A 26,162-nucleotide genomic window follows, 5' to 3' on the forward strand; every position below is an offset into this window, starting at 1 on the left:
CTGCTTTTATGTTTACAAACTATTTTTTCCCTGCTTTCACTTAGTTCTAATCCTACAGGTAACTTGCAAATCCTAGATCAGATCAGATCAAATCAGATACAGTTTGGGAACAGGTTCCATGAAAGATCATGGATCCATCCTTTTGTAGGCCACCTAGATAATTGTATTTGTGGACAGTTATCTAAAATGAAATAAGAGTAATTATAGTAAAAGACTTCAGCTTGTGAAAAATCAGGTTTGGGGTAATAAATAGTATCTCTAGATTTTTGTTTTGTTTATTATTTTAAATTGGACATTAATAATAATAAAAACCCATAGAAAAATGTCTAGAAGAAAAGCACTGAGTACATCCCAGTAGTTCCATCTGTTGGGAAGTTTTCAAATTATCATCTCAGAAACTTCTCCTATACCCCATGGCAATTGTTATATGGAATGCCACAATTTCCCATCCTGTCTCCAAAGCTATTTAGCATCTATATGAAACTCCTTGGAGAAATGTGTGGGATTCTGAAGTGTCATCAGTATGCTAATAACACCATGCTCTGTTAATCTTTTTCATCTAATCCAGGCATAGCAGCTGACATTCTGAGCAGGTATTTGGAGTCAGTAATGAACTGGGCGAGAAAATAAACTGAAGCATAACCCAAACAAGACAGAGGCGTTTGTGGTAAGTAGTTCAACAGTTCCGGATTTTTGTTTTCACTTCTGGATGGGTTTTGCTCTTCCCTTTAAGGATTGGGTTTTGTAGTTTGGGAGTGCTTCTGGACCCTGCTCCATGTTGTTCAGGTGGCCTCCGTGACCAGGTGTGATTTTAATCAGCTTTTGTTGATTCACCAGCTGTGTCCTCTTCTGGGAAAAGAAAATAGTCATCCATGCCTTAGTAACTCTCGGTTAGAATACAATAACATGCTTTCTGTGAGTCTGCCTTCAAAGCTTCTACAGTTCCCCACACCTGGTCCAAAATGTGGCAGCCAGGGTACAACAGAGAGAAATCATTGCTTTGAACATATTGCAATAGTGCTCAGAGATCTGAATTGGGTATAAATTTGTTTCCAGGCACATTTCAATTGATGCCTACCCTAAGCGGAGTGGGCCCAGGTGCCTGAAGAATCACCATATAAATCTACTGGTGTGTTAAAGTTGTCACTGGAGGCCTTTAAAAAATATTCACCTGACATCGAAAGTGAGGGGGATAGCCAAAAGTGAGGGGGATAGTGATACAGCCTTCTCAGTGTCTGGATGGAAGTTACTTCCTAGAGATGTAACAAAGGCACCTTCTTTCTCTCCATCCAACAATAAGATAAGGTTGCATGCCAAGGTCCTGTGCCCCGCAGTTCCCTATTGATTAATAACACAGACATGCGTATTTAGGTTAATGGTCTAAAACAGGCCACAACTTTATTGGTTACAGATGTGAGTGGTATGGCTTAGGCATTGGGTGAAGCCAGGCTATATCTTGACTCTTGCCCATCTGCAGGGAATTGAACTAAGGGTAAACGACCAGAAGGGTGAGCCCTATGACTTACATCAAAGGGGCACCCCGAGGGGTTCCCGTTGGGGTCGTGGCATGGCCCTAGCCCGTGTTTGGGCTTTGGACAGGATCCACACACCCAGATCCCTTTGACAGGATACCCTTATCGAGGAGGTGCAGGCAGAGGCTACAACCTCCCCTCCCTTAAACAAAGGCTTACCCAATGCCTAGCCTTACAAAGTTGTGACGATTGCTAGGTAGGCGAAAACCAATGGCCGGTGCCAATTCGCCAAGTGGGAAAATTCCTACCCGGCCCCACCAATAAGGCAGCTGACATTTTTCCATAGCAAGGTTGTGTCATACCAAAGCTTAAAAAGAGGGTGGGTGGCTTGGGAGATTTGGTGAGGAGGCAAGAGAGGGAAGCCCTCCTGGCTATGCCCCAAGCCAGCATAGATTGGCCGGGTGGGCATGACACGGCTGGGAGTTGGTGCGAGGGGGGCATCAATCCCCCGCCCCTGAGCCGAATTACCGCAAGGGCCTCGATGTCCAGCCTCGATGCTGCCCAGCATGAAAGGTGAATGGTCCTATAAAAATTTATCAGGCCTTTAGAAGAGGGTGGTGAAGAGATAACTGTCAATAAGCTACAACCTGCTGCATTTTCAGGCCAAATTTGGCTAATTGTTAACTAATGGGGCCTTGATGGATTGGTTTAAGTTTTGTTTTTGTTTTTTTGATACCGCTAAAATATTGGGGGGGGGGGTTCTGTTGCTGTCTTGGGTACCATTTGTGGCAAGGCAAAATACAAATGTTTTAAAGAAACAATTAAAACTTTGAACATGATAACTTTATTTCCATTTTAATCATGTTTCTGGACTTTTTATTCTTTAAGGGACAATGGAAACAGTTTGGAGAACTAGCATGTAAAAAAACAACAATTTAAGAATGTAGGAAGAGCTTGCTGGATCATGCAATGATCCTTCTAATCCAACACTCTGTTACAGTGGCCAACCAAAAGCCTATAAGAAGCTTAAAAGCAGGGCATAACTGTACTCATTTCAGTGACTGGCATTCAGAGACGCATTGCCTCTGATATGTGCCCTGTAAAATTTCATTTTACATTAATTTTGTGGTAAAACTCAGTTTTGGCAGTTAGAATCTGAGGGTCGATGATGATGATGATGATGATGATTGGTAAGTTACTTTTTAAGTTACCTTGGCTTGCCCTGGGACCTTATGGTGAAGGGCAACAAATAAAGAATAATTATTTCAAAGGTTTTCTAATGGTAACGTGTCAAAGTGGAAATAATTCCCATGTTCCCTTCAAAAAGTCACATCATAAAAAGCATTGATCATCAAAGTAACTTTCCCAAATAAAAAGAGATTCTAACAGCCCATTCTTGTGCAGAATTATGCATGATCAAGTTGGTTGTTCTAGAGCAAAATAAGGTAACCGGAGAAAATTCCAATACAAAACATTATTGGGTTTGTTGTGTGTTTTGTGTTACAAAAGGCAGAAAACCCTTTCATAACTTTTTAGTCTGATGGTATGGAAAAAGCAGTGGGATTCCCAAGAACAGCCTTTGCCTGCTGTGAGACACTGATTTCTTTCCAGCATTTATACCATGGTATGCTCAAAAAAGGGGGAAAGAAAAGTTAAATTCAAGAAATTTGTAATTTTTACCTGGAGATTGATTTTCCTCAGAGTGAAAACTAGTAGGTTGTAATGTGTTTTCTTAAGATATGCTGTGTCACAAGCCTTAAGTTGTGAAATATGTAATGTTCCTTGATGACATATGTTATATAACAAAGTTAATGTGTAATTTGACCTACCCAAGGCTGTCTGGTCATGAACTGGAAATAAAAAACAGACTTAACACTGTTACATTATGTGCATGGTTTTGGAATTTGGACTGTTCTTTCTCTTACAGGTCAAAGCAAGATAAGTAACTGTATTGAGAAATTGTCCATAAAATGTGTTAATAGAGCAGAAGATGAAAAGATAAATAGATAAAAAGAAAGAGGATGTTTTAGTACACATGCAAAAGTACCAAAAATACTTTCATATATCTTTCATCAAAATGGAGAAAGAAGTTCTAAAAGAAAGCACAGTGTATTTTATCATCTTTAGGGAAAAGTGGAACCAACATTTTGCCATTTCAAGTAGAGTGACTCCCATGATGTAATCAAGATCTTAGACACAAAAATGACATAATAATGCATGTAGGTATTTTCAGAATGGGATTACAGTGGTACCTCGGGTTAAGTACTTAATTTGTTCCGGAGGTCCGTTCTTAACCTGAAACTGTTCTTAACCTGAAGCACCACTTTAGCTAATGGGGCCTCCTGCCGCTGCCACACTGCCAGAGCACGATTTCTGTTCTCATCCTGAAGCAAAGTTCTTAACCCGAGGTACAATCTCTGGGTTAGTGGAGTCTGTAACCTGAAGCATATGTAACCTGAAGCGTATGTAACCCGAGGTACCACTGTATATTACTTGGTTTTGTTTATTATTATTTTTTATTTTGATTATTATTTATTAAATTTGTATGCCACCCTATACCCATAGATCCCAGGGTGGTTCACAACATAAAATTACAAAAATTGGTTAACCTTGTTGTTGTTGTTGTTGTTGTTGTTGTTGTTGTTGTTGTTGTTATAGTAGTAGTAAAACCAGCAGCAACAACAGCTCTAGGATGTATCTAGAATGACACTAATCAAAATAGGTGCCATGGGGGGGGGGTGAGAAGCCGAATGCCCCCCAAATTTTCAATGAGGATGCCACCCCACCCACCACCCCGATATTTTGCTGCCTGTGGCTGGCTTCCAATTAATCCCTCTCTCAAACATACATTCATTCACAGTGGCACCATAGCCAATTTTCCCCCTTACTATTTCTGAACTATCATTTCAATATACGTAAAGGCCTATTTGTGTCATAAAGAACTGATAAAACTCTCTGTTGACTCTGTCAAACTTCTTAATGAGAGAAGTGAAGCAATGCATTTTCACTCTTGAATCTTCCAAAGAAATATGTAAATCTTAATACCATAAAGATATTGTTCATTTCTAGATAGAATTGATTTTGTTTTGTTTTTAATATGTTTTATTATGGCTTATTTCTTTCAGGCTTTGTAAGACCTATTTGGCCTTTCTTCTGATTCTTTACTTATGGAACTTATTTATTATCTTAAAGACCTTAATACTTTAATTCTTGGGTTTCTTTTCCTAATCCTATTATGTTTTCATTTTTATTTACTTAATAGTTTGCCTAGTTAAACATATTCAGTCGTTTTATTATTCATAAATAAGAGAGTAAGCCTATGAATTCATTTTTTCTCCAGTGTTCTATACATAGCTGTCAACTTTCAGATTTGAAAATAAGGGATCAGCAGCCTTGAAAATAAGGGATCAGCAGCCTTGAAAATAAGGGATCAGCAGCCTCACCTGTCCCGGGGACAGTCTACGGGATATCTAACAATCCGGGATAGCAGCAGGAAACAGCGCTGGAATAAGGGAATTTCCCTCAAAAAAAGGGAAGGTTGACAGCTATGGTTCTATAACTCGGGAATATGGAGTTCATTTAGGCGGCAGTCCTGCATATACAGGCACCCCCCCAAGTTACACGGGGGTTACGTTCCAGGGCCCTGTGCTCATAAGTAAAATTGCAGAATGTGGGGAGGACACTCTAAACATGCTTTAAACACCCCAGCTGTTGTTCTATCTTCAATCCATAGCAAAAATACGGCATCCATTAATATCCGCAACTAGAATTGAAGCTCTGAGGCTGGCAGAAGGCTGGAGGATGCATGGGAAAGTGGGGGGCTGCTGTTAGGGAGAGAGGCTGAGCAGCCTAAGTAAAGCCCCACTGTGCCTCTAGTCTCTTTGGGGCTCCCTTCACCCTCACAGATGTCCTCTTTGGGCTCCATGGAGGGTCTGCTCGTGAGCCATGAGGACTCTCCAGCTCTCTCCCACCATTGGGGGGGCGGAATTGAATGATTAAATTATTTCATGGCACAGCACATATATGTGGTCATACGCAAGTCGGTCGTGTGTAAGTGGGGGGGACGGGGACGGCACGCCTGTACTTATCTCCAGAGAAAGCCACACTGAATTCAAGAGGATTTACATCTGAGCAGGCATGTATAGGATTGTGATCTTAAATGGGTTGGATCTATTCACACCCAGCGTAGATCCACTGAAAGCAATGGGTCTTGTCAGTCATGATTGGATTCAGCCCAGTGTGTTTATTGTAATCTCAAGGGTCTTAAGTTAGTCACAACCAACAAGGATCACTGCTTTCAAACTTATTTTCCAAAAAGCAATGCTGCCATCTGGGGGTTGGGAGTGGGGTGGGAAGAGGGGGTACCAAATCCCCAGTTTAAATATCTGGGCAAGTCCTAGGTAATAGAACAATTTTACATTCTCAAACATATGTTGTGTTTCTTAGATGGCAGACTCAAATTTATTGCTACAGTTTTATGGATTATTGTGTGGCTTTCCTTGTAAGTCTCTCTCTCTCTCTCTCTCTCTCTCTCTCTCTCTCTCTCTCCCTCTCCCCCCCAATTTTAAGTTATATTTCAGGTGTGGGAAACCTTTGATCATGCAAATATTGCTGAACTTCAACTCCCAACATTCCTAGCCATTAGCTATGCTTGCTGGGACTATGGGAGTTCTAGTTGAGCAATATTGGCAGGACAGGTCAAGTCAGTTTATTGTGTTTTAGCAGACAGTCATTATACACATGAAAACAACAACAACAACAACAACAACAACAACAACAACAACAACAACAACAACAATAGAGATTTGCAATTCTGCTCCATAACCTTTAAATGTTCCTTATATCTGTTATACTTCATGCTCTTAGAATTTTGTAACAAGTGACTAAGAAATTAAATGTGTTGTTATTGGTGGTGGTGTTTTGAAATTCTTTCTACCCACAGTTTTGTTGAGCTCTTTGCAATTGGCAAGTTGAAATATGTATGTCTTAGGTAGTTTAACATTTGTTTAATTAAAGATTGATTTAAAAGCTGACAACGATTTCTTCCTTGGATATTTTCCATAATATAAAACAGCCACAATCTCTTTCCTAATGTATATATGTAATTATTGCTGTAGTTTACAGGTAATTAATAGTGTCTATGTTAATTGGGCTTCATACTGTCTACTGAAACATTCTTTTAGTAGCTTTATTTGTAGTACCAGGATATTAACAGGACTTTTAATTAAATTGTGCTTTGATGAATATCAAATTCACATTTTATTTGGGCAACACAACAAATGATTCTTTGCTTGTGGAAGGCAGAGGTTGAGTCTCCAGTTTTTCAACCCAGGACTAATTTGCACTGCAAATAAACATACTTGGATTAATGTATTTGGTGTTTTCTGAGAACAGGTTTTTGTTGGTTTTGTTTCTTTTGCATTTTGAATCAAAGTGGTGCACCAGCAAAACATGTCCACTTGTGTCTTGAATTAATGATGCATCTCCTTTAATGGAAGCATGCAAACATTAAATGTCTAGACAGATTACAATATTCTGTATTATTGTAGAATTATGCAAGCCAATTGATGCCATTGCTTTGACTATACGCCCATCTACTTTGGTGAAGTTGTTTAAGACATTAAAATTCCCAGGACGTCAAAGTAGTATGAGTCCCTTGTTATTCATGTAAATCTGCCTTTCCCAAGCTGGTGCTCTTAATGTACTTTGGACAACTTCCATCAGCCTCACCCAGCAAAAGCAATAGACAGGGATGGTGGCAGTTTTAGTTCAAACAAGGTTGGGGAAGATATAAAATCTGAGGCTGCCCCATATATCTGATTAAATGAGCATTTGTTGATTTATTTATATAATAAATGTTCACTCTTGTCTCTCTTGATACCACAGTGTTGTTGTACAACTGTAAATCAGATCTAAGACATTCCATATAGCCTGGAAGTTCAGTAGGTGCATGGAATTTCATTTGACTTCTCCATCATGGATTCTTCTCCTTTTCCCTAAGAGTAATTTAGTATTTTCATAAGATTCTTCTTTTATCATGGAATTCTGTCCTTTAGCAGTCACAAGCCTGACATAAGCACTCTTAGGATTCTCCTCAAGGCTAGTTTCCAAACCTTATATTCAGACACTGGAACCAGACTGTCATGAGTGAGAGGTGGCCAACAGCCCGGAGGAATATGCCAGGGCCAGAATAAGGAGGTTATTAATTTCAGCCAGATGCTGAGGCAATTACATTGGAGAAGAGAGCAGCAGGCAGTCTCTTACAAGGGTAGAGACTGTGAGGATAAGCTCAGAGATTAGCTATATCCAGAATTTAAACTCTGTCCTGCCCATAGTATTTTTAGAACTGGATGACCTGCCGGATACGGACAGAGCCTTCTAAAGGTAGGATTGATCAGCTCCTATTCTAGAATTCTGAAGGATTGAATGTTTACCATCCCTGTACTCTATGCTCACCAGAGCCACAAAATGAATGAAATTGGCTCCTTCTCAGCCAAGACTTACTGAAGTGTCCACATACAGTAGGGGTGAACAGCATGCTGCTCTCCAGATGTTAGACTACAATTCCCACTTTCCCTGACCTTTGGCCATGCTGGCTGGTGTTGATGGGAATTGTAGTCCAACAGCTATCTCTGACACTGGCTGATCTGATCTTTTCAACTCAGTTCAGAGAGAAGTGACAATGTACAGGTATTTTGAAAAATTGCTGATGCTCATTTGTTTTGTGGGATGGATTAAAACACATACACAAATGTACACTCACCCGAATGCTTTCTACATTTGTTACCTTATATTGTAACGTGCTCCATGCTTCCCTGAGTATAATGTTTGTAGGTCAAGGCTTACCTCAGTGTGGCCTTCTGTGGAAGGAGATGCTCACATCACTCCCCTCTGACATGGTTTTGCCCCAGTGCCTTCTCTATGAGGAAAAGAAAAACACTATGTTTGTATTATGGTGATGACATTGGTTGAAGCCACATGTGAATCTTGAAGGAGTAGACCAGTGAGAAGATGGTCCCTCCTACGTCCTGCCCCAGGATGCTATCTGTGTCATGTGATTGGCATCTGAGGTGACTTTGAGTTACAGCACAGCCAGATGTCTCAGGGATCTGCCACAGATCATGTATGGGAGACAGTCTTCTAATTGCTTCCTTCACCACCCCACAAAAATAATAAAATGAACTACCGAAATAACAGGATACCCAGAACCTAGCTTCACATGTCCCAGTGGGCAGAACATAATAAGCATATTTGTTCAAACACACAAATGCCCATTGTTGGGTGTGTGGCCCAATTCTTATTCACTCCATGTCACTCCATGTACATTTTTAAATTCAAAAATTAATTATATGCGATTGTTAGTTATAGGCGTTCCTAGTGTAATATGGAATATTTTATTTTGTCAAATCTGACAAGTTTAATACTTGCCTTTCCTAGATACTCTTGATAACTCCTTGAACCAATTAATTTCTCACGGTTCCTTCTGTATTTATATGTTGATGTATTCCTCTGAATATTGATTCTCTTAGTAATAACATCTTACATGCTAAACAAGAAAGCCAGGAGCAACACATCTAAAACACTTCTGCGGAATATTGAATTAAAGAAACATTGTAAAAATCAGGCAGTTATTCATTGTTTTGAAAAATGTGTTAGGGGGTGAAAATGGATTTTAAGGTTCTTCAAAACAAAGTGGGCTGCATCTGCTATGTGTTTCTGGAATGATCAAGTGATGACAAGCAGCTAATAGGTGAGAAGACTGAGCTTACTACTTTCTCAGCCTGTGAAAGTATGTGTACAGGATTGCAGATACTAATGAAGTGTCAATTTATTGTGTAGAAGACCAGAGGGGAGTGGGAAGATAGCAAATATTAGAGAGATCATTGTAAAGGAAAAAATAATATAGTGTGGTGTGATGGAATCAATCTCTGAGCATTCTTAGGCACAGGAGAAGGGGGGAAAGGTTTTGTATTATAGGTTTAAACTGTTCATTCCCAGACAGGTTGAACATAACATTTCCCGTGTAGCATCTTGTATTGTTTGTGCTCTGTTGGCTCAAGGGTGGTTTCTATCAATGGGTGTATTTCAGTAACTGATGCTGGGCCTATACAGTAAGATTCGTTTGAAAGCAGGTTTACTGTCTCCGATGTCAAATGCATATTCAACAGGTTGCAATAACATTGATCCCTCCTGCCCTTATCCCTGGGCTCATAAATCTGTTTGGGCTATCAATATCCTTTATACTAATAGCAGACCCATTCTCTGAGTACTGATCCTTATCAAGCCAACATCTGCACACAAGGGAGAGATAGCAACAGGCTTGGAGAAAACTCAAGCTTTGCACAACAACAACAACAACTTTAGAAAAATATTGAATATCATGGGAATCATATTTGAACAATATGATCCTGCTTTGCAGGGATGCTGTGTGAATAATGTTATGCAACCACATGAACAGGACGGATTATGTGGCTCTTTCCCACTTGATTGGCAACTTCCTTCCCTGCATCCCTTCTCTGCAGGGTCCATATTGCATGAAAAAAGACCCACGCAATCATCCCTTCTATGTGTTCATGTTATCTGCACGCCTAAACCTGAATGGTGGGATAGTACTACAAAGAATAGATGCCCCATGCACTGGAACATGTGTGAAACAGCAGCATAGTCTGCCTTCAGCTGTGGCATTCTCCCCCCCCCCCCCCCGCGTAACATTTTATTAAAACTGGGAATCCTGTCCACCACCAGAAAAGGGCATTGCTTCTGGTGAAAGTCTTACACTAAAAGTGAAGCTGAACACTTAAGTCGGTTTCGTTACAGGATAAGATAGCAGCTAATGCTTTTGCTTGCTTGTGAATGTTTCATTTTGCTTAGAGTGTGGCAGACGTCAATTATTTTTAATTAGACTGGCAAGCCCTTTTCCTTGAGGCTGACACAGTGACACCTACGAGGAATATTGTGCTTCTCAAACAGAGGCATTCTTTGCTGTCATCAAGTATGCACATTGGTTTATTGTTATGGAACATTGTGCAGTACTGTGCAAACTGTACTCTTCAAAAGATCTGGCTGGTCTTCAGGACTGCAGTTTTCTTCCCCAGAAAATATGAAAGGAAAAGGCAGATGAAGCAATTGCTTCTTGCTGAATCAATGTTCACTGCCAAGAGCATTTCAAGCTTTTCATTCCCTTTCTTCAGGCACAAACACACACCCAAACTTGAATCCCCTTCAGGTGTTTGTTTATTATGTTATCCATCTATCATGTGCCTCCCTTGCTTCAGCCTGAATTTATGAATGGATGTTTGACTAGGGAAAATCTGCAAGTTGGATCCTCCTAACAGAGGGTCCATGTTGTGCTCGGCCCTGAAACTCTTCCCTAACCGGCTTGTGGGTGGGGCTTGCTCCACTCGAAATCGGTGGTGCCACAGTTATGCCAGTGGCCTTCAGCCAATCAGCAGAGTGGCAAGGTTGGGGGTTGGGGGTATTTATTTGTCAGTGTGACGTAGGGACCTCCTTTTGCTTCACACTGCCAAACACCCGCCCGCCCACCCACCCATTAATTAGGTCATGTCTGGCCTTGCTTTGGACTTCAGTTGGTCGCCTATTTTGGAATTGGGGCCGGGTAGGAATTTTTTCCAAAGTGGCAGATTGGCTGTGGCCACTTGGTTTTTGCCTACCTCTTAGCAATTGTCACAACGTTGTAAGGTTTGGTGGTTAGGCATTGGTTTAGGGGAATGTGGGGAGGGGAGGTGTGGCCATCACCTACCAGTCCAATAAATAGGATATTCCGTTAAGGAATCTGGGGGTCTGGATCTCGTCCGAAGCCTGGAGAGGGGTAGGATCATGCCAGGACCCCCAGGGGTGAGCACCAGTCAATATACACTGACGGAGATCCCCCTGCTGGTTGTTTACCCTTCCAGGCTTCCTGCAGGGTGGGGCAGGAGCCAGATATAGTTTGAGACCAATGCCTAAGCCAATACCAGTCACATTTGTATATTTTAATAAAGTTGTGGCCAAAATATGCCCATTAACATTTAAACTAAATTCTGTCTCCACTATGTCTTTATTTCCATTGGGGATGGGTTTTGGGGCTCGAAGCACAAGCATACAGCTGTAGGCACATAAACTTTCATGTGATCTGAAACGCTATATACTGTAAGTGGAGCCCAGTTCACATGGAAGCTGACACATGTAGGTTTTTTCCCCCTTGATGCCTCTCTGTTTAATTTTGCAAGCCTTCTGTATGTCTCACATATGTGACCCCGATCACATCTTTAGTACAAGTTCAGTGCACAGTGTAAGTTTTTTCGACTGCCGTGTGCTCCCTACTCTTCCACTCCAAGAGAATGGTCTGTTTAGGTCTTCATATCCCGCTCCTGTGTTTGGGGTTTCACAATTTTATGGAGCTCTCAAGAAGCTGTTTGTTCACTAGTTTGGAGTGCACTACTTTGGGCTTGGGCAATGCCTTGCGTGTCAAGGCCCCGAGACCTCCCCCCATCTGCTGAATATTAAAACACATGGACACCAGTATTTTAGGTTAATGGGTGAATTAAGGCCACAACTTTATTGGTTACAGAATGTGAGTGGTATTGGCTTAGGCATTGGAACTGAACCGACTATATCTGACTCCTGCCCGCCATGCAGGTAGTCCAGTAAGGGTCAATCACCAGTAGGGGGAGTTCTGTTGATGTTCATCAACTGAGAGCTCCTCCAGGGTCCCCGCTGGGGTCGTGGCATGGCCCTAGCCCATACCAGGGCTTCGGATGAGAGCCACATCCGCGGATCCCTTTAACGGAATACCCTTAAAGAGGAGGGGCAGGCGATGGCCACAACCTCCCCTCCCATGAATCAGGTTTTACCAGTTCCTAAACCGCCAAACCTTACAAAGTTGTGACAATTGCTACGAGGTAGGCGAAAACCAAATGGCTGGTGCCAATTTGCCAAGTGGAAAAATTCCTACCAGGCCCCCTCAACAGGTGGCCAACCGAGGTCCATAGCAAGGCCAAGGTGTCGAACGCATGAAAAGAGGGTAGGAGGGTGGTTGATACGGAAGCAGGAACCAAGAGGAAACTCCCCGGCCACATGGCTGCTTAAATGCTGTAAGCCACCCCCACCCTGGCCAACCAGATTGGTCAGCCGGGGGCCGGGACATGGCCGGCACCCCTCTATGATACGGGGGCACTTCCAAGCCCCCACTGTGCACAGGGAGAGCATGTGGCCTGCCCGCAACACTGTCCCACAGGGAAGTGGAGCGGCCTTCTCAGCTTCCTTAAACAGACTGTCAGTTTCACCAGCATAAACAACTATTGGGTTCTTTAGGTATCCTAAAATCATGTCCTCACCTTCGCCTAGATGGAAAATGTGAATATACCTTAATACTACTTTATGTCAGATGGTAATTCCACAGAAATTTTTTTTTGCCAAGAAAGAACATTTTGGAAAAAAATATTCAAAAGTCCTTGAACATCATCTAATATGTGAAAGATTGACTCCTATTGTTTGCTACATTTCAGCTTTTCTCTTTCAGCAAAACTATGAAAGGAAATATATTAAAATGTTTTAAAATGCGAAAGGTTGGACTCAACAGGCTGCTTCTAAACTTTAATAACATGAGTAACTGCTAGAACTGTGTTTCCTTTTCATGGTGTTCTCATTGTAATGGCAAGGTCAATTATTATGCCGATTATGAAAATAAATATAAAGCAACATTTTACATTGTTTTATATAAACAACAAATGTATAAAACAAATTTCTTTTATCAAACAGGTAACTTTTTGAAGCATCCTTGCCCTAAAGCAGCAGAATGATGATCCTTCTTCCTGTGATGCTTTATCTGTGGCCTGTAAGCAATGCTATTAACGAAAGGATTTCAAAGCCCAATATTGTATTATTCATGGCTGATGATCTTGGCATTGGAGACCTGGGATGCTATGGAAACACAACTTCAAGGTTTGCCAACATACTTGATGATATATATGTACATTTGGCTTTAGCTTCGAAAGAGATTGTTCTGGGCAGAAAGCTTGTGGAAGATCACAACCACAATTGTATTAGGAAATAGAAACATGTCCCATGGTTTGGTTGATTCATGCAAGTGCTGGATTGGTGGTGTTAGTCCCATCCTAATCCAAGTAAGGATTAGTGAAACTGGTCTCAAGGGGATGGCTTTATGTCTCTTTCCCCCCACTTGTGCCACTACTCATAAGAAAACAACAGTAAAAATCCAAAGGGCAGCTACCTAAGCAGCAGAAAATAGCACAATCTTTTTTTAAAGGTGTAGCAACAGACCCTCCAAGTGTCCCTATATCCCAGGGACAGTCCCGAATTTATAAAACCCACCCTGGTTTCTGATTTGATCCTGGAATGTCCGCTTTTCCTTAGAAATGTCGGAGAAATGTTGGATGTGCGCACCGACCCCTCTCGCTCTCCAGGCTTCAGGAAGCTATCAGCAAGCCTGGGAAGCCCGCGGCAGTTCCCGCAGGGCTCCCTAGGCTATGGATAGCAGCCTGCTGCCCAGAGTGCGGGGCGCGCTGAAGCAGAGCGCCCCGTGCTTCGGGCAGATATCTACAGCCTAGGGAGCCCTGCGGCAGTTCCGGAGCACGGGGCGAGCTGAAGCAGAGCGCCCCGTGCTTCGGGCAGATATCCTTTTCTCCTCTAAAAACAATGGTAGGTGCATTTTTAAAAGCTCGGGCTTCCCCCACCCCAGCCCTGTGGCTAGGGGGGGAAATATTTTTTTTCTTTATTTCCCCCCAAAAAAACTAGGTGCGTCCTATGGGCCAGTGTGTCCTATAGGGCGAAAAATACGGTAAATGCAGAAATTCCAAACAGTCCTCAAAGATAACCCCATGTACATTACAGTAGTCAGAGCACAAACACACACATATAGACTGAGAGAACAAAACTATCATGAAAATACATCTTTCTCTCCCAAATATTTGAGCATAGACTAGAAGAACGAAGAAATACAATGGATTGGGATATATGAGTTGCAGTTTGTTTCAGAACACATAGCCCTTAAAATTTAGACTCACTTCATGCATCAGGTTGCAAGATTAAAACGCAGACATGTTGGTTCTTAGTGTATTGATTTTGATTTGATGATTGAAATGTTAAAAGAAAAAAGGACTATGGACTCAGCTATAAAGCCGCAAATAAAAAAAATAAAAAAGTGTGTTGTAAAGTTCAATATACAAATGTGAAACTAGATGGAGACAGTGAGCTATGCCAAATTCAATGTATTTTTCAAAATGTATTTTTTTTAAAAAAAAGCATTTTCACAGCATTTTTTATATGTGTGTAGATTCCACCTATAACTGGCTGCAACCCTAGACAAATGTAGATACACCTAATTGCATTCACTCCAATGATCAAAGGTGCACTCAATTCACCATAAAACTTGGCTTCATGTTGGATTTGTATGACACCAACTGATGCACTATAAACCATAATGAGAACTTTAAATAGTCTGAACTCACTCGTGTTTACATATTCAGAATACATGCCCTTGAATTTGTCTTCTTTTTTCCCTCCAGGACTCCTAACATTGACAAGTTATCTAAAGAAGGAGCAACACTGACTCAACACATAGCAGCCGCACCACTATGCACCCCAAGCAGGGCATCTTTCTTGACAGGCCGCTATTCTGTCAGATCAGGTAAAGGATGTTCTTACGCCATTGTTAGATATCAGGGCACAGCAATTCAACGTAGACATGGAGAGGAACAAAGCAGAAGAGCCACCACTGCACCCCTTGTACTGCTGGGTCTTGGCCAACACAGAAGGCAAGGGCACCTTAACTTGTCCACCACACCAGCTCCAGGCTGGCATACCTGTGGAGTCTGATGATCAGTCCCTTGGGGGATCTGCAGGGCTCTTTGACTAGACTTAACCATTCAGGGTGCTTTACTTTTACCTTAGACATGCATTCATTGGTTTCAGTGCGTCTCCTCATCTGACTATGACCAGCGTTATATATCACTTAAAGTGTGTGCTAATGAAAACTGGTTTGCCTCCTATTTGAAATTATTTTTTGATTCCTTCAGGAATGGCTAGCCTGCACAAAGTTGGGGTCTTCTTGTTTTCTGCTTCTTCTGGTGGACTCCCTATGGAAGAAATAACATTTGCTAAAGTTCTCCAGCAGACTGGTTATTCTACAGCTCTCATAGGTATGGCTGATTAATATGGTTCTTTTATCTATTGGTCTTAAGAAATTTATATCCTGCTTTTCTGACCCAGACTTGTCCCTCAAAGCAATCTACATGTTAAAGATGGGCTATCAACTAAGTAAATGAAGCAATTAAGAAAGAAAAAAAAAACTGGAAATGCCTACAGCAATTCCAAACAATAAAATGCAGTCACTGAGACTTTCTGAAATAACTCTTTTTTTGAAAATGACTTTTCAATGCAGGAGACAATTCTTTGGGGTGAGGTTAGCCATTAGTGTAGGGACGCAGGTGGCACTGTGGTCTAAACCACTGAGCCTCTTGGGCTTGCTGATCAGAAGGTCAGCGGTTCGAATCCCCATGCCGGGGTGAGCTCCCATTGCTCAGTCCCAGCTCCTGTCAACCTAGCAGTTTGAAAGCACGCCAAAAAAAGTGCAAGTAGATAAATAGGTACCGCTCCGGCGGGAAGGTAAATGGCATTTCCATGCACTGCTCTGGTTTTGCCAGAAGCAGCTTAGTCATGCTGGCTACATGACCCGGAAAAACTGTCTGTTGATAAAGGCCGACTCCCTCGGCATATAGAGTGAGATGAGCACGCAACCCCCGTGTCATTCCTGACTGGACTTAACTGTCAGGGGTCCTTTACCTTTACCTTAGCCATTAGTAGTAACAGCAGCCCCACACCTTGCCTAAACAGGAAATGGCAGCATTGGATCTGTGAGATGGTTATAGTTCATCTGAAAAGAAGATAAGAAGCATCACACCCCACTGTGATCAGTGATCAGGAATATCTAAGCCAAAACTAAGCTTAATGGGAAACAGAACATTCAGGGGGACGACAAACCCACCTAGGGGCTGTGCCCCCTTTTGTAGGATCAGATACATTAGCAACCAAAAATACTGGCCTAACTTATCCAACCTGATTTACTTTCCACCATGAGGGTAAAAATAAAAACAAAATAATGGCATCTGCATTTCCAAATGCTTTTGAGGAAACTAGGCACAAATTTAAAAATGAGAATGTTCACTGAAAACAATTGATAGCCTTTGCATTCGCTTGTAAATTCAAAAGTGCAATTCCTGAAAACGAGATGCTGAACACATTCTGCAGTTTCCATGGATATTATGGTCATGGAATAAAAGGGGGGGGGGGGGGAGAGCGTGGCAGATATAAAGGTATTGGATCCATATGTTTGTAGCCCTAATCTTGAGTCACTGTTTCAAGATCCCATATTATTTGTTTGCTTTTTTTTTCATTTGAAGAGTTTATACATTGCTCTCCAAACAGTAGTCCTTTAGCCTGGCTAACATACCTCTCAGTCAACATGACAACAATAAAACATTGATCGCTCACATAAAAATAAAACAGAAGAACCAGAGAATAATAATAGCAAGATTAAAAGAATGGTTGTTTCTTGCTACATTATTAGATAAATATCTGTAATTTATCCTATTTTATTTATGAATCTTTTCTAAAGCATTTACAAACTGCTCAATGTTTTAAAATCCCTACTCAGTATGCAACATGAAAAACCCAATATCATTAAAACAAATGTGCAGCATAAAAGCAGTAAAACAGTAGTATAAAAACAAAGAAAAATAATGCATACACAGGGTCTGATCTAGTGGGTCAGCGAAAGCCTGGGCAAAATGTATGCCTTTACAAGATTTCTGAAGCAACTAATTGTAATATACACACATACACACAGCTTGATTGCAGCCCATAGAACCCAAATGTATCACATATGGAAGATGGAAGGGCATTCCATTGTATAAGGGAAACACCAGGAAATGCTCATTTTTGATAACTGCCCTATGATGTTCTGTAGGGTGCTGTACTGCAAGTCAAATTTTCCCCAGAATATTCTAATTTACTCTCTGGAAGCTAAATAGATGTAATGCTCGAGTTGTCCTTGGGTTATTAAATCATGTGTGCTTTCTTGATGGGAAAACTATAGCACGGATCTTGAAAGCTCTGTTAATTTCATTATTACAGTCATCTACATTCACTTCAATTAACTTATTCATGGAAGCAGCTTACAACTCACCTTGCCATCTAGCCGGCTTTAAATTTACTCGCACAAAAGCAGTCATTTTAACTTGAAATGTAATGTTGATATAGCGCTGCACTTTGATGATATGAGGCCTTACCGCTCTGCCTGGCACCCTGTGAAATTCCAAATTAATTGTAAGAATCGGAAAATTCTCTGAAGAGTAAGAACAAAGAACAGGAGCATGAGAAGAGCCCTGCTGAATCAGGCCAAAGCTATCTAGCTCAGGATCCTTCTCTCACAGTGGCAAACCAGATGCCTGTGGGAAGCCAGGAAGCAGGACCTGAGCATAGCAGCTGTGCAATGTCCAGTAGAGTGATGAAAACTTGCACAAAAGATGCTTTATTTATTTATTTATTTATTTATTTATTTATTTATCTATTTGTTTGTTTATTTATTTATTTATATCCAGCCACTCTGGGCAGCTTCCAACAAAGTATTAAAATACAGTAGTCTGTTAAACATTAAAAGCTTCCCTAAAGAGACCTGCCTTCAGATGTCTTCTAAAAGTTTGGTAGTTTTACATCTTTGTGAGGGCGTTCCACAGGGCGGGTGCCACTACTGAGAAGGCCCTCTGCCTGGTTCCCTGTAACTTGGCTTGTCGCAGTGAGGGAACTGCTGGACCTCAGTGTCCGGGCAGAACGATGGGGGTGGAGACGCTCCTTCAGGTATACTGGACCAAGGCAAAAATTGCACAAAATTTGCACAAAAGAGGAAGGAGGTGTACCAGTTGTATAGATATATACATACAGTGGAAAAGATACAAGTCTACATTTTATTTAAATACCTGTTTGAAATATGTGTCTTTCCCCTGCATTTAGGAAAATGGCATCTTGGGATTAACTGCAACAGCAGTGATGACTTCTGCCACCACCCTTTAAATCATGGATTTGATTACTTCTACGGGGTGCCTGTGAACAATGTTAGGGACTGTAAACCTGGTCATGGAAGTGTGTTTAGTGCTGGACTGAAGATGCACACTCGTGCAGCACTCCAGATCATGGCAATTGCTCTGATCTCCTTGGCGGTTCTGAATTACATTGGCCTTGTCAGAGTTCCCTGCAGAGTACTGGGCTACTTCTTCTTAATAGCTGCAGTGATAGTTGGAGTTTTGCTGCTCTTCTTTTATAACTTCCGGAATCTTAACTGCTTCTTGATGCGAAATCACAGTATTATCCAGCAACCCTGGAACTATGAGAACCTCACACAGAGATTCACAGAGGAAGCCAAAAGATTCATAGGAAGGTAAGGGTGTTCATTTTTAAAGTGTTCGAATTTCAGAGTGATGGCTTGTTTACAGAGGTGCCTGTGATTTGGCAGGTGAACAAAGCACTACTCATTTCCCATCCCTTTGTGGCATTATTGTTGAGAGGTAACAAATTGAGCGTGACGACAGGAAAGAGCCATATATTTGTAGACACCCTCTAATTCAGCCCAGAACTTCATCTGTGTTCATTCAGAAATCTCTGAGGTTCAGCTCCTTGCATGAATTCTTACTCTTCTCTCCCCATCCTGCCTACAAACTACTGTCCAAAGTTCCAGTCCTTTCCTTGAATTCCTGCTCTGATCTCTAGGCCCTGCCTACACATTCTACAGCTCAGGATCGCTGCTCAGCTTGTTGTCATGAAGTCAAATGGCGGCCATCAGCTTACCAGGGACACAGAAAATCTCCTGGATCTGCTGTCTGTGTAACACCACAAATGCAGGCCTCAGCACATGGCTGGTAGTTAGTGTTAATGGTGGTGACTCACAAATTTTGCAGCTTGCTCTATATAATATAGAAAGATGTATTGTATGCTAATCTATTTGTTCACCTAGCCAAATATTGTCCACTCTTGACTGTCAGCAGCTGTCCATGTTCTCCAGCAGAGGTCTTTTGTAGTCACAGTGCATGAGTTGGGGGCTGGGTGGGTGCTACCCTCACAGCTGTGGAGGCTCTGCTGCTTGCCAGGACCAGGATGGTTTAGTGAAGTGGTGAGGAGAGCACTAGGTTGGCAGTGGCTCAGGAGGGTGGGGAAGGATCATGTGGTCTCTTGTGCTCACTCTTCCTTTCATAATTGGAAGTATTGCTAATGATAATTTGATGGTGCAGTGAACCGGACTTTGAGGGCCAACTCAGACTTCCTCCAAAATTTCATGGGAATGCACTATGAAGGGAGATACCCTGAGGAGAAGCAACCCCCTGTTTAGATATACAGATGTGGGTCCCCAGTAGGCTTGTCGTTTTTATTTATGCAAGGAAAAGAGGTCTAGGACAGGCGTAGGAAAACTTGGCCCTCCAGATGTTTTGGGACTAGAACTCCCATCATCTCTAGCTAACAGGACCAGTGGTTGGGGATGGTGGGAGTTGTAGTCCCAAAACATCTGGAGGGCTGAGTTTGCCTATGCCTTGTCTAGGAATTAAGTGTTGCACTCTACTCTGCCAGAAAACTATAATTTGGAATAGCATTCCACCCTGGAAGTTGTGTTTGATATATTGGTGTTGACTCTGGCACTGAAAAAAAACAATAATGAGGTGCCTCTGAGCATGTGCAGAGTACTTTCCCCTCTGTACTGCAGAACCACAGTCAACCCTCATACATCTGCAAGGACTTCAGGAAAGGACTTCTGGGATTTGACTTCCCAGCTCTGGGTCTCTGGGAGGTGTCTTCTACCTGTCTTCTACCTACACATTTGTGTCCACAGTCATCAACCTAAATCTCCTATGCCTTCACCACCATCCTGACTTGCCATCCCAGTCCTGTAAGCAGCAGCACTGCTGCACCCAGCCTCATGCGCCATGGCTGGTCTTTTGTATCACCTGTTTTGCTAGGCATTGAACCTGGGGTCTTCTGCATGCAAAACATATTCTCCAGGTATGGCCCCACGCTGGGCTGGCTGCTAAAAGGCTAGCACGGTGAAGATGCATTTTGCTAAAGTGAGCACCTCTCTAAAAAGGAAGACAAACGAGACATACATGAGTCCCAGTTATATCCAACAGAACTTATTATTTTCCATCTATATAGCACATTAATTTCAATTTACAAGTGGTTAATGGTGTAAAGACAGCAGCCCTCATGTGTTAATTATTTTAATTAACACTATAGTCAGTGCATTTGACACTCATGCCTTACTAGAGCAGTCTTTAGGAGATGTTACCACTTTTAAAGGGAATTTACTTCTTTCAAATTAGTCTAGAAGCTATTGTTTTCTCAGTGCATTTCTGCACTGGGATGACGAGCCACTACTGTTGGATAAAAAGAAACAAAATCACATTCACCTAACTCTAAATAGAAAAAAAGAATGCTTCTTAAGCACTTTTCTTTTAAAAATTGGTGAAGCTTCTGATTTCTCTGAAATTTTGTGTGGCAAAAGCTTAGAAAACCGTCTGTGGGGTAGCCCACAAGAATTATGAGTGAAACGTTTGTTTTATATTTGGGATAATAGAGAATGGAGAATGTGTGCATTTGCAAGAAGAAGAAAAGTTGGACATTTGCTTGAGACTGACAAAGCCTGTTTATAGTCTCATGGATAGCAAAGCATATATCATTCTCTGATGCTGTATATCTGAAGATTTAAGGCTGTGAAATAGGGATGAAAAAGTAAATGTCAAAAATGTATGTAGCTGTTTGAGGGCATAGAAAAATGACTCTGCATAGGAATAGATAACTGAGACATACAATTATTTTGTTTAAAAATATATAAATCTTAACCTTTGAATGGAAGCCAAGCTCTTCTCATTTCTATTCTATATTTGAACAAGATAGTAAAACTCAGCTTTTATTTGTTCCTGACACTTCAGGTTTTTATTTTACACTCATGTTTAAATTTAGTCCTACTTTTAAATGCCATTTTGATATGACACACTTAAAGCTATAAAATGGGAGCTGTACCAACATCAAACTCTCTTTGGCTTAAATAATATTTTGTTTAAATGGCACACTTTTCAGTTTTATAGTTACAAGCAGGGCATTTTTTCAGCCGGAACCTGCCAGAAGTCCTCTTAGGTGGGCGCCATTGCCATTGTAGGAGAACAAGGGAGGCGTCCATTTTGAGTTCCGGTGCCTCTTTTTCTAGAAAAATAGCACTGCTTACAAGTATATGTAGTTTACTAGTGAGAAGGCCATAAAGCGTTTCTTTTTGAGGTATGAGCTTTTAAAAATAATAGTATATAACAAGCAATTCCATAATTAAAGAGTGCAAAATGAGTACATAGGTATGCAGAGAGGGCATTATTGGAACCTGGCAAGTCCCATATCCTGGCCTGCTGTTCTTCTGCTTTGCTATTTCTGCCTATTCACCTGCCCTCTATGAGGGAGAGAAAGAAACAGAGAGAGCAGTAGGATCCCCATGTATTTTCTTACTATGTGACATGGTGACAACTGAGCCCATTTGCAAAGAAATAAAGAGAAGGGGGAGCAGTAAGGAAGAGGAGGAGCCCAAACAAGGAGAAGGTGTACCAACAGCATCCTATGGTACCCTCCAGTTGGCATGGTAGAGGCATTCCATAAGTCTACAAATCTGCATTAACCCATAACCAGTGGACCCAAAATCCATTTTTTCCAGGTACTTACTTCCATCCCTTGCAAGGCCTCCAAGTATTTATCATGAGGCATTTTAATCCAATTCACATTTTATCAAAAGGGAAATGGTCAAACTTTAAAGTTTGACATTTAAATTCAATTCAAGGTGGAATTCAGAATGTATCTGCAGATTTTTGACTTTTTGAGAAAAATTAACAGGATATTTTTTACTGTTCTTATTTTATTTATATTTGTATTGTTTTGTTGCTTTGCTGTTCACCAGCCTGGTGTCCTTAGGAAGTATGCTAGATTGAAATGTAATATTAATAAGGATAGCAATATGGCTCCTGGCAGATTATGCTTGAGGGAATGCAGGTCTCAACAGAAGAATTGTTGCTAATCTCTGTTGTAATGCCACCTTTATTTGGTTCAAGGAAGCCTGGCGCCAGTTTCAACAGGCCTGGCACTCACTAGGCATAAGCAGTATGAGGGAGAGTAACTACAGCTACTTGCTGCAACAGCTGAAGAAACAAACCTATGCTGCCAATTCTCTTATTGGTCTACTTGCTGAAACAGCAGCTTGAAGGCTCCTTTCCTCCATTCAAGCTTTGGGATGGTAATAATAGGAGCCATGTTGGACACCAGAATGGTACAATTCTCAGAACCCTTAACAAACACAGTTCTCAGGATTCTTTAAGGGAAGCAATGCACTTTAAATGTGCTTTAAAGGTATGGTGTAAATGTAAACAATTGCTAATGGAGGCCACTCCATTTCAAGCATATTGATGCTTCTTTCCTTTCCATAAAACAAGACATACATGAGAAAGGAGGATGGGGGGTTACTCAGGTTCTTTTTATCTCAAAAACTGTGACACACACACAGAGAGGAATATATTTAACCACCATGAAGAAGAATTATTCATATGTTAAACAATGTTGTATTGGACTTCTAAGGTTTCATGGCCATATGAATGTGTATGATGTTTTCTTTATTCAAGCTCAGAGTTTACTTTATTGTCCCCTCAATGAATAAAACTTAAGGTGTGTTGAGAAAGGAAGGTCTTGGTAAATTGTGTAGAAGGGAATGGCAATAAATTTTCAAAGGAGCTGTTTGCTGAAGTGCTTCAGTTAATAAAACAGGACTTTAACTGTTATTGTCAAATCTCCCTCCCACTTACAAGCCGGTGCGCCATTCTATTTTCAAGGTTACAGAAGAGGTAATCAGTTATGATCCCCACCAGGGTTTGGTGTAAGAAAAATAGCCATCTCTGATTTTCTAATCGAAAGGATATTAATAGGTGAGATTCTTTACCTGAAAGCTAGCTGTCAATCAGTGCTGGTGGACTGAAAAAGCAAAAGCAGTGAATGATTTTAAATCCATTGGTATGAACCATTGATTAGATACCTGTTCTTGGAGTAAGAATTCTGTGTTGTAGTGGCATCTTTTATATTGCTTCTGGGGTTGTTATCTCCTGAAAATGGGCATTTGTAATAGAAGTGGTGACTTGTACCTGTCCTGTATTTATCGCTCTAATCCTATGTTCCCATTAGATGCCTGTTGCAAGAGATATAAGTTCTCCTTTGCTACTGTTTTTAATCAACCTGCCTTAGTTATTTGGTCCTACTACATGGGAAATGGGATTGCTGTCTTGCAATTTTAGCTTTGGGCTCTCAAGATCTCTGTTTGATTCATTACTATGTGGTAGATGACAAGAGTTAAGCATTTCCATTCCCAGTCACAACTTCTTGCATGGGAAGGAAGATGACAGAACATCGCTGTCTGGATAATATGTATAAAATGATTTTTTTTTGTACAAGACAAATTATGCAACATGTAATTGTTTGTGTATTGTGTTTATTATGATTTATAGTGCAATCCTACACAGGTCTACTCAGAAACAGGATTCACTAAGGCTTATGGGTATAGGATTGGAATCTTTATCAACTAATAAAATGTACTTATTTTCAAAATGTATGCCCTGCATTCTCAAGGCAAGAAACCCTTCCACTGGTGGCTGGTGTGAGAAATTCAGGTCTTGATCCTCGGTGCAAGTGAAGGGATCTGTTACGAATCATTGTTCTCACTCCTGACACTTTAGAGGACATGGTTTTACAATGAGAAAGCCAAATTTTGTTGCACGGAACTTGTTGTTTTGGGTTCCTTTGGGAGGAAAGGTTGGATATAAATTAATAAATAAATGGGAGTCAAGTCACAGAAATGACCTCAAATATATCTGAATGGTGGAACCAGAATGACCCAAGAATTCTCTAGAGAAGGTGACCAAGAGAAAAGCTCCAAAAGCTGTTTTTTATTTGTATAAGGGTGGCAATGGTTTTTATGTATGCCTTGCATTGCAATTCACTGCATATTATATTCTCTCCTCTCTCTTTTTCTGTTTCAGGAACACCAATGCACCATTTCTTCTTTTTGTGGCTTACACTCAGGTCCATACAGCTCTTTATGCATCCCAAGCTTTCAGAGGAAAAAGCAAACACGGATTATATGGAGATGCCCTGGAGGAAATGGACTGGAGTGTAGGTATGTTATGTGGCTTTATATCACCTGAGTTAATTGCCTTTTAGAAATATATGTAGCTTTTTTATTTATTTATCTGAAAGCATTGCTAAACTGCTTAATATGTCAGAATTCTCCAAGCGGTATTTATTTCACAACATGTATACAGCCCTTGGTCATAATAAAACGTCAGAGTGCTTTTACGAAAAGAGTAAAACAATAAAATTATCAGTAAAAAGCAGTTAAAACAATTATTCGGAATATTAGAAAAATAATTAAAATCAATAATAAACTAAAACCCGATAGAAACACAGGACAGCTTCTGAACTTGTCTGAACAGGCTCACCTGAACAAAAATCTTAAGCAGGTACAGAGAAGGTGACTGCCTGATGTCCATAGGCAGGGAGTTCCAAAGTTCCTGTGCTGCACACTAAAATATCTGTTTGTTACAGCCTTCCCAACTTTATCCCTTTTCACACATACAAATGAAACACTGGCAGCCAGCTGGTAGAGACTGCACAGGTCTCTGCCGGCACTTGCAGCATCTAAACCTACTGTCAGCCTTGGTTCCCTTTTGAAATCAATGGCAGCTAAGTGTGCTTCTCCTTCTGCTAGACTGTATCCATTAGTTAATGCTAGTTATTATTTTGAATTCTAACATACAAAGTGGTGACTTTTCACAAAGGATGGCATAAGACAAACAAGAAAGAGCAAGAAATTGCTCAGGGCACAGAGTCTCGCAATGCCCAGGCATCCAAGGAGTGCTAATCTACCCGTTTCTGCAAAGGGTCCTGATTTATTTGTCAGCGTATTGGAACGACTCTCCATTTCTAGAGGTAATCATCTGTGAAAACAAGTTCGTGCTTGAAACAATCAAGCTGAAGAGCAGCAACACTAAAAGATAATATTCACCTTTCATTCCTCCCACCCGTTCACCCCCAACTCATTTCTGGTTCAATAAAGCAAAGTACAAAATTATTTTCAGTAAACAATGCCACATTTATTAAATTACCGCAAACTGACTTTCACCTCTGCAGTAGATGCCTGCTTTATAAGGAACGCTGAAATGGCACGCTCTGATTGCAAGTGTACAGAGTTCAACCTCATTCACATTTCTAGTCCAAATTTAGCACCAAACTTCCGCTTATGAATTGCAAGAGCAATACAAGGCTACAGTGATGGGTCTCTCCCCCCCCCCCAAGAATGTAGTTTTCTCATGGCAACTAGTATTAATATAGGAATGTAGGAAGATGCAGGAACGTAGGAGATGATGAGGATTGATGCTCTACCCAAAATTACTGTGTAATCTTTATTGAAACACAGGAAATAGTGGTCTACCACTCAGAATTCAGTAATTTTACCAATAATTTCTCCAGGATTTAGTTGGCTAATACCATAGATCTTCTCCTAACTCATATGTTTATGGTGCTCATTCTTTTTTAGCCAGGAAAGCAGTGGCACTCATT

At 41.0% G+C, this 26,162-nt stretch overlaps 1 protein-coding gene across 5 annotated transcripts in view; it reads left to right on the top strand.

Annotated features, from left to right (window-relative positions):
- Positions 1 to 26,162, top strand: part of STS (steroid sulfatase) — a 107,586-nt gene that overhangs the window by 19,302 nt on the left and 62,122 nt on the right. For 3 of the 5 annotated variants that reach the window (XM_083612135.1, XM_083612136.1, XM_083612138.1), the window contains 6 exons: positions 569 to 667; positions 13,233 to 13,415; positions 14,999 to 15,120; positions 15,509 to 15,631; positions 18,501 to 18,924; positions 24,584 to 24,720. In XM_083612135.1, the coding sequence (XP_083468261.1) occupies positions 13,270 to 13,415; positions 14,999 to 15,120; positions 15,509 to 15,631; positions 18,501 to 18,924; positions 24,584 to 24,720 (952 nt within the window). In that variant the 5' untranslated portion in view covers positions 569 to 667; positions 13,233 to 13,269. Of the gene's footprint in view, positions 1 to 568; positions 668 to 7,720; positions 7,857 to 13,232; positions 13,416 to 14,998; positions 15,121 to 15,508; positions 15,632 to 18,500; positions 18,925 to 24,583; positions 24,721 to 26,162 lie in introns of those variants that run through there. The other 2 variants (XM_083612137.1, XM_083612139.1) reach the window with 2 other exon arrangements.

Source organism: Podarcis filfolensis, assembly GCF_964270895.1.
Source record: "Podarcis filfolensis genome assembly, chromosome: 4".
Lineage (NCBI taxonomy): Eukaryota > Metazoa > Chordata > Lepidosauria > Squamata > Lacertidae > Podarcis > Podarcis filfolensis.